Genomic DNA, 17,988 nt, shown 5'->3' on the forward strand with positions numbered 1-17,988 from the left:
CAACACTGGGTTATTCTTTTCTGAAGGAGGAAATTGCTGCCACTTGTGCTGACCCATTTTCTGTCCTATATAAACAAAACCTTTAAGACAAAATGAATTATTATTAAGTTGTCATTCGCTCAAACGCCAAACTGTTTATTTTGCTTGGCATCCTTTCAGGTTGAAACACCACAGAGAATCCAGACGCCAGCCTTTGAGTTCGGTAGTGGATGGCAGGGAAGTTCTCTTCAATATCAAAATTCTTTGAAGTATCGCAAAGCGTCTTCTCCTACCAAAGATCTTCCTAAGGTAAGATAATTTGATTTTATGTTGTTCTTAAAGTAGTGTTGCATACCAGTGGCCTCATTGAAATGGGGGTGCTGATGGGGTGGGGGAGCATGGGGAGTGAAGGTGAAGTGGGAGTGCTCAATGATTAAGTGAGGGTTGCTAGCAGGCAAAATAGGTGGTGTGAGGTGATTTTTGCATAATTGTTTTGCTTGAAAACATCCAGTGGTGGGACAGGGGGTGCAAGCCTCTTAAAAACATTAATGATGAATTATCCACCTCCAGAATCCAAGCCGGTATCACCTCGTCTCAGTTTTTGGGCTTTAAAATATGTTTTACATGAGCATTTATCACTCCCATCTACAAAGTATGTTTAATATGAATATTTATTACTCCACTTCACTATTTTAATTATTTATTTGAGGGCAAAATTAATTTAGCCATGAGAATCACTATAAAGAATTAAAGAATACATAATATATGTGTTCATTAATTAAAATAAGAATATTTAGTATCTAGAATTTACACAAGTTGGTCCACGATGTGTTAAAAAATAAATATGTATGATTCTGTTGCATTTAAGTGTCCATTACCAATTCCCAGTGTCAATTTAAGCTTGTTTTTTAAATTTTTAATTATGCTTTCAAAGTGTAAATGACCATTTTGAAATAATGTGATTTGCTTTGTGATGTAATTAAATCCACCTTTTAAAAATACTTAGCTTTGTGATAGATGAATTGAATTTGAGTGACCGCTATACAGCGAAGTTTAAAAAAGGCAGCACTTTCGACACATTTTAATTGAGCCGTGAGTTCTATTAAATATTGATACTTTGGAGCGTTCGAACGTGGGATTTGTTTGCCTATCACTTGCCCTACTTTGCAGTAAATGTTCAGTTATTAACAACTTTTGAGGATTTACAACCGTTATATAGATTTGATATGAAATTAAATTTGGTTTTGAGTATTGGGATGGAGTTAAAAGCTGAATAAACAAACCTATTACAGAGGTTTCAGCAACACACACATCATCAAAGTCACTAGCTGAGAGGGAGCTTTCGATTGAGAACGTAGAATGCATTCACTCATCCATGGCTGTTTGTGCAATCCACGTTCTATTTAAAAATTAATTTTGATTTTTTTAAGACGTGTACACGACATGTCACGAACGCAAAGACCGATACACTAATGTTAAATACTGTACTGTAACAGTCCTTGTTCTAGCCTGAACCGTGATTCTTCCAATGACTGTTCCAGAATTCAGGACAGAACATAAAAACACAAACTTCAGACATGCACAATTAATTGCATTTTAAAAAAAAGCTCTATATTATTTCAGGGAAGCAAATCATTAATACATTGATATGAATGTGCTAAAGACGAGGATAATATTAATCAAAAAATTATTCATATTAATATGTAAATTTCTATTTTTTTGTGGATTATTATGTTATATGAATTATAACAAATTAAAGAAAAAAATATTCAAAAAAAATATAAAATAACAGAACTATAAATAGAAATGGCAGTTTTATACATCATATCCATCAATCACATTATAATTTATTAGAATTATGCAGACTTAACTGTTATTTTTATATAACATATGTTGTATAATAGTAATTATCAATAGCGAATGTTTTCTTTTGTCTGTATGGTAATGAGTGTCTATGACTAAACATAACAGCTTGTTAACATTCTGTTTTGTTCTATGGCCCTACAAGCCTATTTCTTCAGCATTGCTACTGAAAAGCTAGACAAATGTTAATACTGTATATCTTTATAAGTAGGGATAATCAGGTCTTTAAAAACAAATGCAAACATAACTAAATGATATGAATATCAGGTCTTGAGATGCCAGTCAGAAACAGGTCAGGGACTTGGCACATTTCCTCAAAGGCACTTTTGAAGCTACAACAGAGTTGTAGCTGTGGAAAACTAATGATGGGTGATGATGGGTGGGTGATAACATTGGTAAACTCTGAATAATAATAGTCGAACTTAATGATGGAAAATTGGGTTAATAAGGGTGGGTCTAGGGCCATGAAATTAGGTTTAGACCAGGTGGAAAACTTCAAAGGTGGGTGGGCCCGCCCACCGTAACGGCATCCCTGATAAATAAATAAAAAAAATAAGAAAATATATAAATACTAAGATTTTCAAGCACTATGTTTAATAATATTTTTTTCTTTACTTAAATAATAGTTTAAATACCATGTTGTTGCTTAATAAAATAAGGTGTGGGCTTACGGCCAGTGTTTTACTAGAGAGAGCAGTTTGGCTCAAGTTGAGTGAAATGCTAGTAGCCACTCTCTCTGAGGTGAACCGTGACATCTTTACATGACCTAAGACTTGGTTCAGATCCATCTGCTGCTGTCCTTGTTCTTCAGCTAGATGGCTGGAATACAGTGACGTATCTAGAAGTCTTGAAATGTTGGGTGCTGATCTGGGGCGCGAAGGTAAAGTGGAAGGGGGGGGGGCTCGATGATCATTTGAGGGACGCTAATTCGCAAAATAAGGTAATTTTAGAGGTGTTTTTCAACTACCTGACTGTTTTTTTTTTTTTTTTGGGGGTGACTGGGGCTCTTTCCCCCAAGCGCTTCCTCCTAGATACGCCACTGCTAGAATATAATTATAAGTTTTGATAGTGTATTGTCGTTCAGATCAGACATCAATCTGTTTTTTCATTCTGCAAATGGCTATTGTGTAGTCTAAAAAAGTAGTATACAGTACCTGTCTCTTATACACATCTAGATGTGTATAAGAGACAGTAATATATGTGTTCATCTTTTTGTTTCCGTATTTGGTGAAAACTAAATTCCCATGTTTCTTCAGTCCTTTATTGTATTTTTTTTTCTTTTACTCTCTCTCTTTTGATTACAAATGTGACTGCTCTGTCTCTAGGGGGCCACTATCTTGGTCACTGTCCCTTATATTTGTTTGGTAATCACCTCGTGAAGATTATGTGTTTAAAATACAGTACAGCATTCTGAATCATTATTCATTGTTTTAATGTTCTGAATATGGATCTTCTACAGAATAACACATTTCAATGTCAATTTTTGCATGATGATATGCAATTATAGTTCTGAGGGCACTATAGAAAATAGAAGTCAAAGGTGCCATTATTTCCTGAAAAACTTGCCTAAAGCTACATGACTGAAAGCTATTTTTAAAGAAAATAATGACTACTAAGGCTTCTATTTTCTATTATTGTGTCCAGAATAACTTGACAATACAGTAATTGCTTATTCACCTTAAAATAAATATATGTATATTTTAATGAAATTAGTTGTAGTGATGACCGGATGCTCAGTGATATGATCAATACATTAACTGCGTGTGTGCATTAGCAGTGTGAATGAGAATTATTTTATAGTACGTACCATTGAGAAGGAAAATAACATACAGTACGCACATTGACACGCCACAAAGAATAATTGAATGTGGTTGATAAACTTAATTAAATTATTATTACAGTCGGTAGGCCTCCACTCTATTAGACATGAGATATAAATGATACATTACAATGTATTATTCCAGCGTTGTCTTTTTAAAAGTTAATCAGCTTTTCATCTCTACAGGCTATACTAGGCCTAGCAAAGGTCTATGCTTATTGTTCAAGGATTAATTTCTAATACACTGCAACTTTCTTTTTTCATCTACTTAAAAATAAAGTATGCATTAAAAACATTGTTTTATATATATATATATATGTATATATATATATATATATATATATATTGTATATTATACTATAGATATTTTTTTTTTTGAATTCCACTCTTTTCACTTGTGTTTACTGTAAGCATAACAACAATCTAAAAAAGATAATAGCCAAAGATTGTTCTGCTGTATATAAAATTTTAGATAGAAACTATCCATTTTTTCTTGGTTTATGCAGCATTTACCTCATTTATTGCACCTGCTGACCACTAAAAATGCAGGACTACTTCCAAATTTTATTCCTAAAGAATATCAAAGATACTAGAAATACAAGATAGGGCACTCGCATAGTAAAAGTGAGGCGAAAATACATCACATCTTTTACGCAAATCCAGTCGTAAGCGGCGCCCTTCAGTTTTCAATGTATCAACTTGCACAAGCTTATCCAGTTCACATCCGGACGTTCAGGGCTCCTTTCGGTTGCTAAGTAAATCCAGGCGTACGTGGCGCCCTTCTCTTTCCGCTAATGATGGAAATTTTATCACTAATCAGAGTTCAGTCATATGATTCTGTGCTTTTGTGTCTGTTATTTTATTTATTCTTTTGATTTATCTATGCCTACTTGTTTGTATCTTATGGGTGGCAACGATTTCTACCTCCACCAAACGGGCTGCCAAAAGATGTTATGTATTCACTGTGATGTAAGTTTGGCAGACGTTTTTTTAGATCTAGCCGATTGCGGTGCCCTATCGTTTGTATTCCCACCATGCATTTCATTAGAAAACTTTTTTCTTTGGATTACTCTATCTTGCGTGTCTAGTATCTTTGATAATATTTAAAAAGTGCTTGGTCTTCTCATTCTCTAGAATTGTTTACATTTGATTTAAAACCGGATATGAATCATTCCTGACTGCATACCTAATGGGTTAGGCAAATTAAAATTGATAACAAAATCTCTTTTATTGTGTTTTTAGAAACATTCAATGTAAAATGAATATATAAACATTTGGCATATGGATTCAGATAAGAGTTTTCGCCGTTAATATTATTAAATTGTTGAGGAAAATGTCCGTCACCTTGGTTTTAAGAGATATCAGTCAGCTTTAGCTAATGGTAATATTAATCTTTATTAATCTGATATATGCAAATTTGGTTTATATCCTAAAGCGCTGGACAAACCATAACAAACACAACACAACACAGACCCAGCTTTTCTGCAAAATTACAGTATTATAAAATCTGTTTGATAATAGCAATTATGTAAATCATGACAATAGAAATGGCAAGCTAAATTTAGATATTTCATTTTTTTTAAATGCACAGTGTTTGAATTGGCTGATAGAGGTAATCTTTGCTAATGACTGAGTTATATATTTAGATTTGTTTGTGGTCGAAGTCTTGTTTTTGAAATGAACCTGCATTTAGTCTAATGCATGTTAAAATGTAATCATCCTGTACACTTCTGTGTCTGTGTCATTACTGCACTTGACCCTTGACCTCAATATTTAATAAAAGTGTGCAAGCATTGCACACATCTAAAAGTCTGCTTTCATTTGGTAATCAATCAAATGAAAACTTGTGAGGTCTTACCACTAAATGAGTCTCATGGTTGGAAAATCAAAAATTGGGTTCATGCTATCATGGATAGATCATGTTTATAAGCTTTAATTTGGTCTTTGAATGGATTTCTTAGGATATGTAAATCCTACGATGGCCCAGAAGGGACACACTGCAAAGAAAAAGAAACGCTGCAAACAAAAAAGAAATCATGGAAACAGAAAAGAAACGCTGCAAACAAAAAAAGAAATGATGCAAACAAAAAAGAAATGATGCAAACAAAAATAGAAATGATGCAAACAAAAATGGAAACGATGCAAACAAAAATAAAAAACACCAGCAAACAAAAAATGAAACGCTGAAAAAAAAAAGAAATGCTGCAAACAAAAAAGAAACACTGCAAACAAAAAATAAAAACACTAGCAAACAAATAAAGAAACGCTGCAAACAAAATATAAACACTAGCAAACAAATAAAGAAACGCTGCAAGCAAAAAATAAAAACACCATCAAACAAAAGAAAAAGCTGCAAGCAAAAAAGGAAATGCTGTAAACAAAAAAATGAAACGCTGCAAACAAAAAAAGGAAACCCTGCAAACAAAATGGAAAAGCCTTTGCGCGCGTGCATTTCATATTAATTGACAACAGACTGAGGTCAGGTCAGATGCGCTGCAGGGCTACTGTACATCATAGTGTCAAGCCATGTTTTGCTCTAACTGTGGAACGAAAGGGGTGTCTATAAAACGACGACCGAAGACCCAAAAACGAAGAACCCTATTTTTTTCTCGTTCATTTTGATGATAATACGCCATGCTGTCACAAAATCAAATTTACAACATTTTTTGGGCGTCTGTTTGTGAAATTTTCAAGGGTGTTCGTTTTATAGACACCCTATGGTGTCTACAAAACGAAGACACGAAAAACGAAGACACGAAAAACGAAGACACGAAAAACGAAGACACGAAAAACGAAGACCTCCAATTATTTCTCAATTATCTTATTGAAAGTATTTCAAAATCATCATAAAACAGTTGCCAAGTACATGTTTCATTATTTTATTCGTTTTTCGGGTCTTCGGTCTTCGTTTTGTAGACACCCATATAGGGTGTCTACAAAACGAAGATCCTTAATTATCTCGTCCATCCTATGTTGGTGTCACTACCAAATTAACGATGCTGCACATATGCGTCACTATACCACATTCCTACTGTTTATTTTAACATGGAACAAGTTTATTGAATGAAATATTCAGGGTTTCTGTAGGTCCCCAAAATACGCGTACCGCTAGGCCAAGCCTTCGTTAGAGGGTAGCAGCGCCAAGACGCGCTCAGCCACCAGCCGTGGACGTACAACATTGGTTGTCGCTTTGGAACTGGAATAAAGGGTAAATCATTCAATTGACTCAGATTCAGGCAACAATGTGCTAAGAAGACGAATAATATATATACATAGCATGAAGTGATTTAAAAACATTATTTTATCACGATTGAAAGAAAAAAAAAGTGGGTCTTCGTTTTTCTGGTCTTCGGTCTTCGTTTTATAGACACCCATAGGGTGTCTATAAAACGAAGACCCTTCAAGTATTTCTTGAAATTCCTCATTTTATTCCGATAAAATAATGAAATAGGTACTTGGCACCTGTTTTATGATGATTTTGAAATACTTTCAATAAGATAATTGAGAAATAACTGGAGGTCTTCGTTTTTCGGGTCTTCGGTCTTCGTTTTGTAGACACCCATATAGGGTGTCTATATGGTGTATATAAAAAGAAGACCCTTGAAAATTTTACAAACAGACGCCCAAAAAATTTCTTAATTTGGATTTTGTGAGGGCCTGGCGTATTATCATCAAAATTAAAGAGAAAAAATAGGGGTCTTCGTTTTTGGGTCTTCGGTTTTCGGTCTTGGTTTTATAGACACCCAACAAAAAGTTCAGAATTTGGAAAATTTTGCCATTCTTGTGGTGAATCTTTATTGGAGGACTCAACTTCTAATATTAATACACGAAAACGGCCAAGTCCAAATGAAAGTCCATCATCAAGTAGGCCTAAGCTTGCTCGTCTCTCATTTGAGGCTTTCAGAGATAGGAAAGAAAAGGAAAGGAGTACTAGATTCACCAAGAAAGCCGTGTCAACGAAAATAGAGAAAAACCCTGAAGTCACCATACAGATCGGTCTTTTAACGTGATGGTGTGCTGAAAAGTGTCAGGGGATCATCTCTTCCCTTGAAAGTAAATCCTTTGATAGGAATGGAGGAGCCCTTAAAAAAGGGGCCAAAAACATGATCAAGTTTAACAAAGAGCTCATCAGCTTCCCAGAGGCTTTTACTTTATTAGACCCTGACAGAAGTGCAGTGCATTTTTTCCAGGTAGTGAGGAGGTATTTTCCTTACAAAGATACAAGGAAGAGCTAGGAAAATCCTACCATCGGATTACTTTGTATTTATGGCTCAAAATGGATTATAACGAATGAGCTGAATTTGAGTCTTCTTTTTAGCATCTCTCATCTGACCTGACCTCAGTCTGTTGTCAACTAATATGAAATGTGCGCGCGCAAAGGCTTTTCCATTTTGTTTGCAGGGTTTCCTTTTTTTGTTTGTAGCGTTTCATTTTTTTGTTTGCAGCATTTCCTTTCTTGTTTGCAGCGTTTTCTTTTATTTGCTGGTGTTTTAATTTGTTTTGCTTGCAGCGTTTGGTGTTTTTATTTTTTGCTTGCAGCGTTTCTTTATTTGTTTGCTAGTGTTTTTATTTTTTTGTTTGCAGCGTTTCTTTTATGTTTGCAGCATTTCTTTTTTGTTTGCAGTGTTTCATTTTTTGTTTGCTGGTGTTTTCTATTTTTGTTTGCATCGTTTCCATTTTTGTTTGCATCGTTTCTATTTTTGTTTGCATCGTTTCTATTTTTGTTTGCAGCATTTCTTTTTTGTTTGCAGCGTTTCTTTTCTGTTTCTATGATTTCTTTTTTGTTTGCAGCGTTTCTTTTTTGTTTGCAGCATTTCTTTTTTTTGCAGTGTGTCCCTTGTGGGCCATCGTAAAATCCAGTGATGTAAGCATTTAAAGTTTAGGTGTATGATAACCAGGTTTAAGTGTATGATTACCAGGTTTAAATATAAGTTTAGGTGTACATACAGTACTGTATGATAACCAGAATTAGGGGGTATGATAACCAGGTTTTGAGAAAAACAGCATGAAAGATAAACTAATCTGCTGTAAAAATAATTAGACTAGAACTTAGAAGTACAGAATATGCACAGAGAACCTTGGAGTATTTTTTTTTAAGTAACTACCAATCATAATAGTATAAAAATTATTCAAAAATATTAAAATTAAAGTTTGGTAAAAGTTTTGACTTTAACCTATTTTGGTGATTTATCTCGATATGACTTCACCAACGGTGCGTCGCATTTAGTGTTGAGATCTTGCATTTATTCCTTCCTGAATAAAACAATCCAAAAATATATAATTACTAGAGTATATCTAATGAATGGAAATAATATGGTAAAGTGGCTTGAATTAAACGATGCATTGCATATACCTAGATCATATCTTGACATTGCTACTGAAAGTGTAACTTTAAACACATACGTGGGCATGTCACACCACGTTAATGACATCCAAATTCTAGGTGTTCTTATGATGGGCGGTCGTGTAACTCAATCTGATTATCGAAATTGAAATGTAAAAATAAATGATTGCATATGACTAATGCTTGAAAATAATGGTTGAGGATTTAATGTTCGCATAAAGAAAAAAATCTGCCTGTCTGTTTTAATATACACACCAATACATGGACTTACTTACATACAACTCTCTAAGTTTGTTTGTTTTCCAATACCTGTAGGTCTTGGAAGTATACATCGTTATTAAATGATTAAAATTTTATGATTTACAGCCAAAGGCAATAAATTAAGATTTGATCATCATTAATTGCAGTTATGGCATCAGCAGGGGTCCAGGGGGGGTAACATAAACCCTGGAACTGCATCAGTGAAGAAACCAATAGAGGCTTGCCATCCCAAAACCAACGTACTGTGACTAAATGTTAAACTGAGTAACTACAGTAGTAATGTATATCAAAGAAGCCGTAATATTTTTACTCATAACTTTGGCAATAGTAAGTCAGTTCCAGCAAATGACCCTTCATTTTAGAGCTATAGTGTGGAGAATATGAATACGTTAAAACTCAATGTTCTTGTTTTGGTCACTGATTCTGGTTTTAACAAGCTCCCAATTTTTTAATCAGGGAACACTGCTTGAAAAAAAGCATTCTTAGTCTAAGATTGGCATTTCGGCGCATTTAGTGGTGTCTGTTCTTAAAATTTACTCTAAACATTATGGGGTTGAGGTGAATTTGGGTTTTTGTTCTCAATTTGTCTAGAATTTCACCTGAAATTTTTGCCCACATAACCAGAATTCAAGGCGCAATATTGGTTGAAAAAACCTTCATCATGTTTAATCTGTTTACAAACTTTGCAACGCCTACACATTGTACACTGACATTTGAAAATGTACCCTGGGACAAATCACAAGCCGACGTGTTAGTCAATTATGATAAATATAAGAATTATAGGCTTACAGGTAGCACCTTATGTTGACAAATAATCTTGTATTCAAAACACGAGATTTCCCTAGAACTTGCTAACCTTTATCTGGCAGTGTTAGTGAGAGATAATTAAGGTGTGGTGAAATCTGTGGTCAAATGAAGTAAAATGTTGTGTTAAACAAACCTGTTATTTGTCAAAATAAATTTTACGCAGGTGGATTAAGGAAAATATTTTAATTATTGGGCGTGGCCATTATATTCATCATTCTATGACTGTTGAAAATCTAAATATTTTCAACTCTTTGTTCTTTAATTGGCTGTGATATGTCAGGCTCACAGAATGTGCTGGATTAATGGGCCATGTGGAAGTGTATGACTGCCAGAAAAGAAATTGTCAAAATTTTACACACATGGACTAAATAAAATATTTTAAATATTGGCCGTGCCCATTTTATTCGTCCTTAGTATGGATGTTGAAAATCTAAACATCCACAGCTTTCTGTGTTTTGATTGGCTGTGATATGTCTGGCTTGCAGAGTATGCTGAATTGTGGAAGTGTTGACTGCCGGGAAAAATAAAACTGTTTGGTATAATAGTTGACTACGTTTTATTTTTCCCAGAAATTATAATCCACCATTATGTTTAACCTTGGTGATAATTGACGCATTGACTGTCAAAGTATTACCTTCATTTGATATGGAGTTTTTCATCTTGTAAGACTGTACTAATAGTAAAGATATATTACTGTATGTATTTTATGATGTGGACAATAGTAAGCCTTAATACATTGAAATTAACTTTTCCTGTAAAATGAAATTCTCCATTTGTCTACATTATATTTTAAGATCAATATAATATATATATATATTTATTTTTAAAGTTATTAACAAACAAACCGTGTTGCATCTTTGATCATTATTGAGTCGATAGTGAATCAGTGGCGGATGCAAGAATTGAAGAAGAAGAGCCCAGGGAGGGACATTGACAGAAAGTTGGTTGTTCCACCAACTCAATTTATGATTATGGCACCTCAGTGGTCAGTGGCATATCTAGTAGTCTTGAAATGTGAGTGGGGAGCTAATGGGGCATGAAGGCTGAAGGGAGAAGGGAGGGGGGGGGGTCTCTATGATTAGGTGAGGAGGCGCTAGCTCGCAAAATATGGTGATTTTATAGTACTTTTCTGTGTTGAGTGTAACTGGGCCCCCAACAAATATTTTTGGGGGCGTGAATATGCCCCTAGATACGCAACTGCTCGAGATTTCTGGCACTTTGGAACATAATGTGACTATAATTTTTATGTTTTTCTCCATTTGGGAGGGTTATAAGATTAGACAATATACAGTATCAATAACAAAAATGTCGATAAAGTACAGTATAACATATAAAGAAAAAATATTTTCTTTTCCAGGTAAAAGGGCCAGGCAGCATCTTAGCTCGACGGCAGTCCAAAATGTTTCCCAATAGTACATCACTGGCTGCAATGGGAAACGCCAGCTCCACAAGGAAGAGATCACAGTTTCCCTACAACTCACTGTAATGCTTCCCTGTATATTTTATTTGATAAAAGCATGTGACATGCCTAAATATGGTCAATCTTGACCATATATAGGCACATCATGACTATATATGGGCATACAACAGTTTTTTGTGAAAGAAAATTTGATAGTCTGAACAGAGCCTAAGAAAGAACTTTTACTTTGCCAAAGAATATCACTGAATTATGTGTTTGCAGAAGTTGAGCGTGGTTTTCAGCCAAAACAGAAATATGTGTCAAACGTGTTGTGGTGCTTAAAAGAAATATTTTTTTTTAGTGAAGATGTTGAATTAACTTAAGCCTACTAGATTCTTTTTTAAAGATCTTGTAAGTACATCTCTTGAATAAGCGGTGCTCTTGAGTACTGTATGTGTATCACATCAAACATCATTTTTTTTTTTTTTTGCTAAGCACTGCTTTAAAAAATGTACTTCAGTGCTTATTAAGGCAGGCACACTCTGCATCCATGGTTGCTGCTGGACACAACTTCACGGAGACCACAACGCAACGATGCAGGTGCACAACGGAAAGTTTTTAATGATGATTTGCAGACGCAGGGATAGAATTCTTGTTTGTCGATACAGTGTGTGCCCGATCTTAGAGCTATTGCTTTTTTCAATTAGCCTGACGGCGGGCTCTTGATAGTACGTTTTACAAAGAGCGCCTTGATACTTTTTATTTAGATAAACATTAAACAACTGATTTTTATATGCCCTGCAGTGCTTATTAAGTCCTTTAGAGTAGGCAGCACACATCAGTTCAAACAACCACAGAGATGTGAAGAGAGGAGTGAGTGACTTTTTCCTCACTTTGTCCATCTTTTCCCTTTCACCCCACCAGTTTGAGCATCAATGAGATAGTTTGCTCAGATTGAAAAAGATAACATGCACAAAGTTACAGCAATGATTGAAAATATATAATACCAAAGTTAGAATTTTTAAACTATGGAGTGTGAGGGTTGTGTTCAGGCCTGCCACCAGGGCAGTTTTTAGGGGTATCAGTCGAACTCTCTTTAGCAAAATCTTATTTTCATTTTTTTGCATTTCATTTATTTCGTCCAAAAAATACAAAACGAAGAGAAATAACAATACAAAAATCAGAGACAGGATAAACAAAAAGCAAACTAAATTGCTGTACAAGGTTTCTCCACTGATACAAGGAAAAAATAAATATATAAATCTCTGTTCTCTGGAAGTAAAAACGAGCAAAAACGGCCAAGGCCAACTATTCCACTTAAAAGAGACCACACTTTTCGTATTTAAAAAAGAAATCCTTTTATGTCTGGTGGATTTTTTTTTTCAAAGTTAAAAATTGGTGTTTTTTTTTCACATGAAAACTTGCCTTTTTATAATAATAGTAATATTTATTATTTTTTAATTATATTATTTTTGTTTATTGTTGTACAGTATTATATTTTTCGTTTTATTTAAACACCCAAGCCAAGCCCCTTGGATCCAATGCACAGGATTTGTAGGTGTGTGCTATTGACTTGTGGTTCCTTTGGGTTCCTTAGAGCTCTCTTCCTTGCTCCCGGAAACTCGTGACAATTATTGTGACATGTGGATATGCAGGGTAAGCTAGCAAGTTAAAGTTTGCAAAAGAAGCAAGCTATGTCAAATGCAACAATATGCTCTGATGCTACAATAAAGAGATTTTGCAACCATACGAATACGTCATCATTATCGTCATTCGTGCCTAAAAACTTCTTGAAAATAAGCTGTACGAGTTAAATAATAATATCCTTGGATCATGCAAAAGACATGAATTGCCAACGTTGTGACTGACATGTTACTGTTGGGAATGGGATGTCCAAAAATTTGATGACGTAACCGTATTCGTTATCGTTTTCGTAAGCTTGCGAAAACTACCTAATCTTCCTGTACATACATAAAGTATCTAAAAAAAGTATATTGTTAAGCCATTTTTATAGTTTTTAATTATTGATTTGTGTGTGTGAATATTGTATATTTATTTTTTAAATATTGATTATATAAGCATGTCTGTTTGGTAAGACATTTACTTTTTTTTTGCTAAAATAAAAGTTGTTAATGAATACATTTGTCATTAGTCTGTGATTAACAATGTGATGTTTTAAAGGTTAAATAATGTTGCCCTCATGGAGGAGGCATTGTTTCCTTCTAATTCTCTTTCTATTGTTTTACTTATTTTTCGTCTTCCCATTTCATTTCCCTTTTATTCCTTTTCTCCTCCATTTATTTTCATTTTTTTTAACCTTTCGGGTCTCCTCCCCCCCCCCCAATTTTAATATTTCAGTTTGCCTCTTTCATTTTCTTATTGTGTTGTACCATACTGCTTATTTGCTGGTCTTCTCTCGTTTTCTTTTACTTTCTTTTGTTTTCTTTTCTACATTGTGACCATAACATCATGCTCTGTCTTTGAACTTATTATTCTAGACCTAATGTTTTCATGGAAAGTAACAATTCCACTGTTTAAAATACAATTGGATCAGTGTAATTTGAATTTCAATGCCGTTGTACCTTCACCCGTTGGGAGGAAAATTACATTTATGTAAAGTACGATTGCCTTTGTATATTTATCACTGGTTGGAACATGTTTTAAAGCATTTTACTGCTATAAATTGCCATTATAATGACTCGCATCGAAAGTAATCACAACCGCCGTTCTATTGTACCTAAAATATCCATGCTAAAATACCACATACAGTATACGTCCTCATGTTATTGATCAAGATTAAGGATACGGTACCATCTAATTTATATATTACTGTAAGGCCATATTTATAATCGTAGTTTATCAATAGTAAAATATTGTAAAGACCATACAAAGGCCAATAACACAATATAGATTTCATAAATATTAATGTCTTTCGACATCATACTTGATTATTACAATATCGAATTTGATATTTTTTTTTAAATTTATTTGTTTATTGCATGCGTGCTTAACAGAGCGAGGCCTTGCATGTGAACCGAGTGTAATTGTCTTAACTGTCGGCGGATGCGTTGGTCAGTGGTCTTGTAGTGTTTGAACATCGTTCTTATAATCTCTGGCTGAAGTAGTTGATGCACCAAAGTCAGGATGGCGGAGTGTTTTGCATTCCCAGCAGGCATAGATTAATACACGTCTGGCCTCAACTCGTGAAAATGTCTTAATTGCAGACAGTTTTTATTCTCTGTTAAATATAGGGCCTGGTGGCAGACTTTTAACATCAGTGTCTCGTAATATAAATCTCTGGTTCAGACATCTAATAAAAAATATATACCATACAATAGATGTCTGGCAGATAGAAATATATACCATATATTATCTGATAATTTCTGACAGATAAAAAACACACAAAAAAAAACGTGCGACCGTGTTTACCGGTTGTCTTGCAAATTCGCCCGGTCATCAAACGCTGCTGCTGAGGCAAACATTTCGCATCAAAATATGAAACGCGTTTAGGCTGCCATTAAACCAAGTATAAAAAAAATGTAGTTTCCTAATATTTTGAAAAAAGGAGAATGAGGGCATTTTTTTTTTTTTGGATGGCAAATCCAAGATGGCCGATGGGAAACAGCTGCTACTTTCTCTCTTCTACCAAGTACTTTATTGAAAACAAATAAAAGAAGCACTAGACATGATTTATACCATACTGCAATATGTATCCCCCAACCACGAACGTCCGAGAGAGGAATTTTACTGATGTGAGTTAGCCAGATTTTCGTACATTTCGTAAAATAAAGGAAATAAAAAAAATTAAAAAAAAAAATTGGTGCGGCAGAGATGCACGAGGGGACGAGAAATTAGTTTGTTTTTTTTTTGTTTTTTTTTGGCCTTATAAAGAATGTGACTTGCACTATATGCAAGCTGTAGTGCAGTTTCCTGACAGTGTTTATGTCTTGACCGCGTGATCAAATGGTGTAATTATGGCAATGGATGTATAGTAATATTACCGTTGAGAGGTTTTCTTATATATTATAACTTCATGTTTTTAACCATATGGTGTCTGATATGAATAATCGTCACGCGCGAAAGCGTGTACTTACACTAGTTTCACAGCATATAACGCGACAATCCAAAAAATAACAATCAAAAGATGTCTATTATAAATACAAGCATGGTTTAAGCTATTATTGTATTTAAATAAATTATTATTATATGCAATTAGAAAGTTCTGAGGACACTATAGAAAATAGTAGCAGAAACAACCTTCCCTGAAAAATTGCCTGATGCTTCAACGAGACTGAAGGCACTTTTGTGTCATATGTAAATTCCTGTCAATGACTATCACATTTTATTTGACAAAACATGTGACATGCCTAAGTAGGGTCATGATGACATCACATGAACATTTATATAGGCACATCATGACTATATGTGGGCATACAACATTTTGTGGTCAAAGAAATTTTGATAAGGAGCTTTCGATTTGTGCGACGACGTGACGCTACTCATGCGTGGACCGTCCTACCTGGCGTCCTACTTTCTCTGCATATACGTAGATTTGGCCAAATTGAGTTCCAGAATCTACTCGACGAGGTGACCTTAACGTTCTCGCATGCGCAGATGACTTTTAGTGACGTCATTACGTTCTACGTCCTACCGTCGTCGTGCAATCGAAAGTTCCCTATAATTGTGGAAACAGAGGAGCTTAACATGACACAAGAAAAGAGCAGTTCTCTGCGTATACGTAAAGCTTGGCACACATTGCGCTATACAACAGTCGTACAACCGTCGGCCGTGGATCTTTTCTCCGCTCTTTGTGAGAGCTTGATGACGCGACGCTGTCTGCTAATTTGTTGGTAGATCGTAAACGATCCTTTGCGCGCGCCTCGTCCGTTTTGGTATTATGTCGGCCGACGATCGTCGGCACAGTATTCAGTGCCCAACTTCACTCAGTACTAAAATGTGATGTGAATAAAACACCTATTCAATCCCCCATATTGCTTCGTCAGTTTTTTTTTTGTACTGGAGTATATGCTACATGAAAAAATAATACGTAACACAGCTGGAAAACTTGGAAATTCAATTATCATATATCATGATTTAATTATTAATTGGTCCATGGTATAATTTACGTCATCTAGGCCTATCATCGTTCACCGTTTGTATTCGGTGTGTATTACACGTGATTAGGAAGAGAAAGATTCGAAAAGCTTTGTACAGTAATTACGTCGATTTGATTTATACTTCAATTTAGTTTGTTGATAAGGTAAAATTAGAAAGGCTTTACGCGAGTTCAACCTGTCAAATTGCACATTAAATGCGTGTCCAATAGACGCTGTACTTTCTTCATCGGTTCGATTGTCGTCGGCGAGCTGTCCGGGCTCATCCAACTACTTAATAGAATTTCTTTAAACGTGGCACGTTTAGTGACATCGACAGTAAGCATAGACTGAATGAGATTTTGGCAAGTTTCCGAAGGCGCGCGCGTTCTGATGAAGTACAGAGGTTTTGATTGGGCAGCGACGATCTTGTGCACATCTTTCACGTCGTCACCAAATGGCATAGTACCAGTTGTGATGACGTAGCACACAACACCCAGAGCCCAGATATCACTAATGTATGGATTATATGCAATTGACCGGATAATCTCTGGAGCCGCGTAAGCCGCTGAGCCACAGTACGTCTTACTAAGCTCTTCTGCCGGGTTCATTTTCTTGCAGAAACCAAAGTCAGTAATTTTTACGTTACTTCCGTCGTCAAGCAGAAGATTTTCACATTTAACGTCCCTGTGAGCTATATTCAGTCCGTGAAGATACATTAAACCTCCGATAGTCTGCTTAATCCATCGCTTTGCTAACCCTTCACACACAGGTCCTCGGGATCGAGTCTGTATATATTGCAGTACATCGCCACCACTAAGATACTCCATTATCATGTAGATATTACGATTCTCCTCAAAATATTGATATGTTTTTACAATGTGTTCATGTTTAAGACTCGTAATTATTTCCAATTCACGAGGCAGAAACTTCTCTTGGTAATCATCCGGTGCTTTCCGCCGGTCAATTATTTTGACAGCAACCGTTTTCATGTTTCTTTCTAAAACAGCAAGCCGAACCCTTGAGTAACTACCTTTCCCGATATGATCGCCTAAAAATATACCGTGTCGATTGAGAACAGCTCGGTTTGAATTCTCCCCCGTCAAATTGCGATTTGTCGATCTGCCTTTGCTGTAAACATGAATTTTCTTAGTCGTCTGCTTTGACATCGTATCTCAGCATTCATTAGACCTAAACATAGGCATATAATAGTATTATCCTATATGAAAAATTACTCGTCCATTGTTTTTATTGATGTAAAATAATAGGCCTAGGCCTGCGTACCTAAAATCACATGGAAATATAGATAGAACAAGGACTGCATGCATTCTGTCGCGTCAGAAATGGAGACGCGCGACTTTCAAAATAATATGCGCTGTTTGTCATGTTGGCCCTACTAGGAGACCTAAAACTAGGTCTATGT

General features: G+C 35.2%; 2 protein-coding genes across 4 annotated transcripts in view; one reads left to right on the plus strand and one right to left on the minus strand.

Moving 5' to 3' along the window:
• LOC117113092 (WD repeat-containing protein 64-like) overlaps positions 1 to 13,609 on the plus strand; it is a 39,184-nt gene extending 25,575 nt beyond the window's left edge. For all 3 annotated transcript variants that reach the window (XM_033256321.1, XM_033256320.1, XM_033256322.1), the window contains 2 exons: positions 160 to 288; positions 11,431 to 13,609. In XM_033256321.1, the coding sequence (XP_033112212.1) occupies positions 160 to 288; positions 11,431 to 11,559 (258 nt within the window). In that variant the 3' untranslated portion in view covers positions 11,560 to 13,609. The remainder of the gene's footprint in view (positions 1 to 159; positions 289 to 11,430) is intronic.
• Positions 13,610 to 16,759: 3,150 nt separating this feature from the next.
• LOC117113097 (testis-specific serine/threonine-protein kinase 1-like) lies at positions 16,760 to 17,935 on the minus strand. The gene has a single exon (XM_033256328.1). It carries the CDS (start codon positions 17,732 to 17,734, stop codon positions 16,760 to 16,762), a length of 975 nt encoding a protein of 324 aa, XP_033112219.1. The 5' UTR covers positions 17,735 to 17,935.
• Between the last annotated feature and the right edge of the window lie 53 nt (positions 17,936 to 17,988).

This window comes from Anneissia japonica, unplaced genomic scaffold (genome assembly GCF_011630105.1).
Source record: "Anneissia japonica isolate Jap-2015-1 unplaced genomic scaffold, ASM1163010v1 scaffold287737_len543101_cov190, whole genome shotgun sequence".
In the NCBI taxonomy this organism is placed as follows: domain Eukaryota; kingdom Metazoa; phylum Echinodermata; class Crinoidea; order Comatulida; family Comatulidae; genus Anneissia; species Anneissia japonica.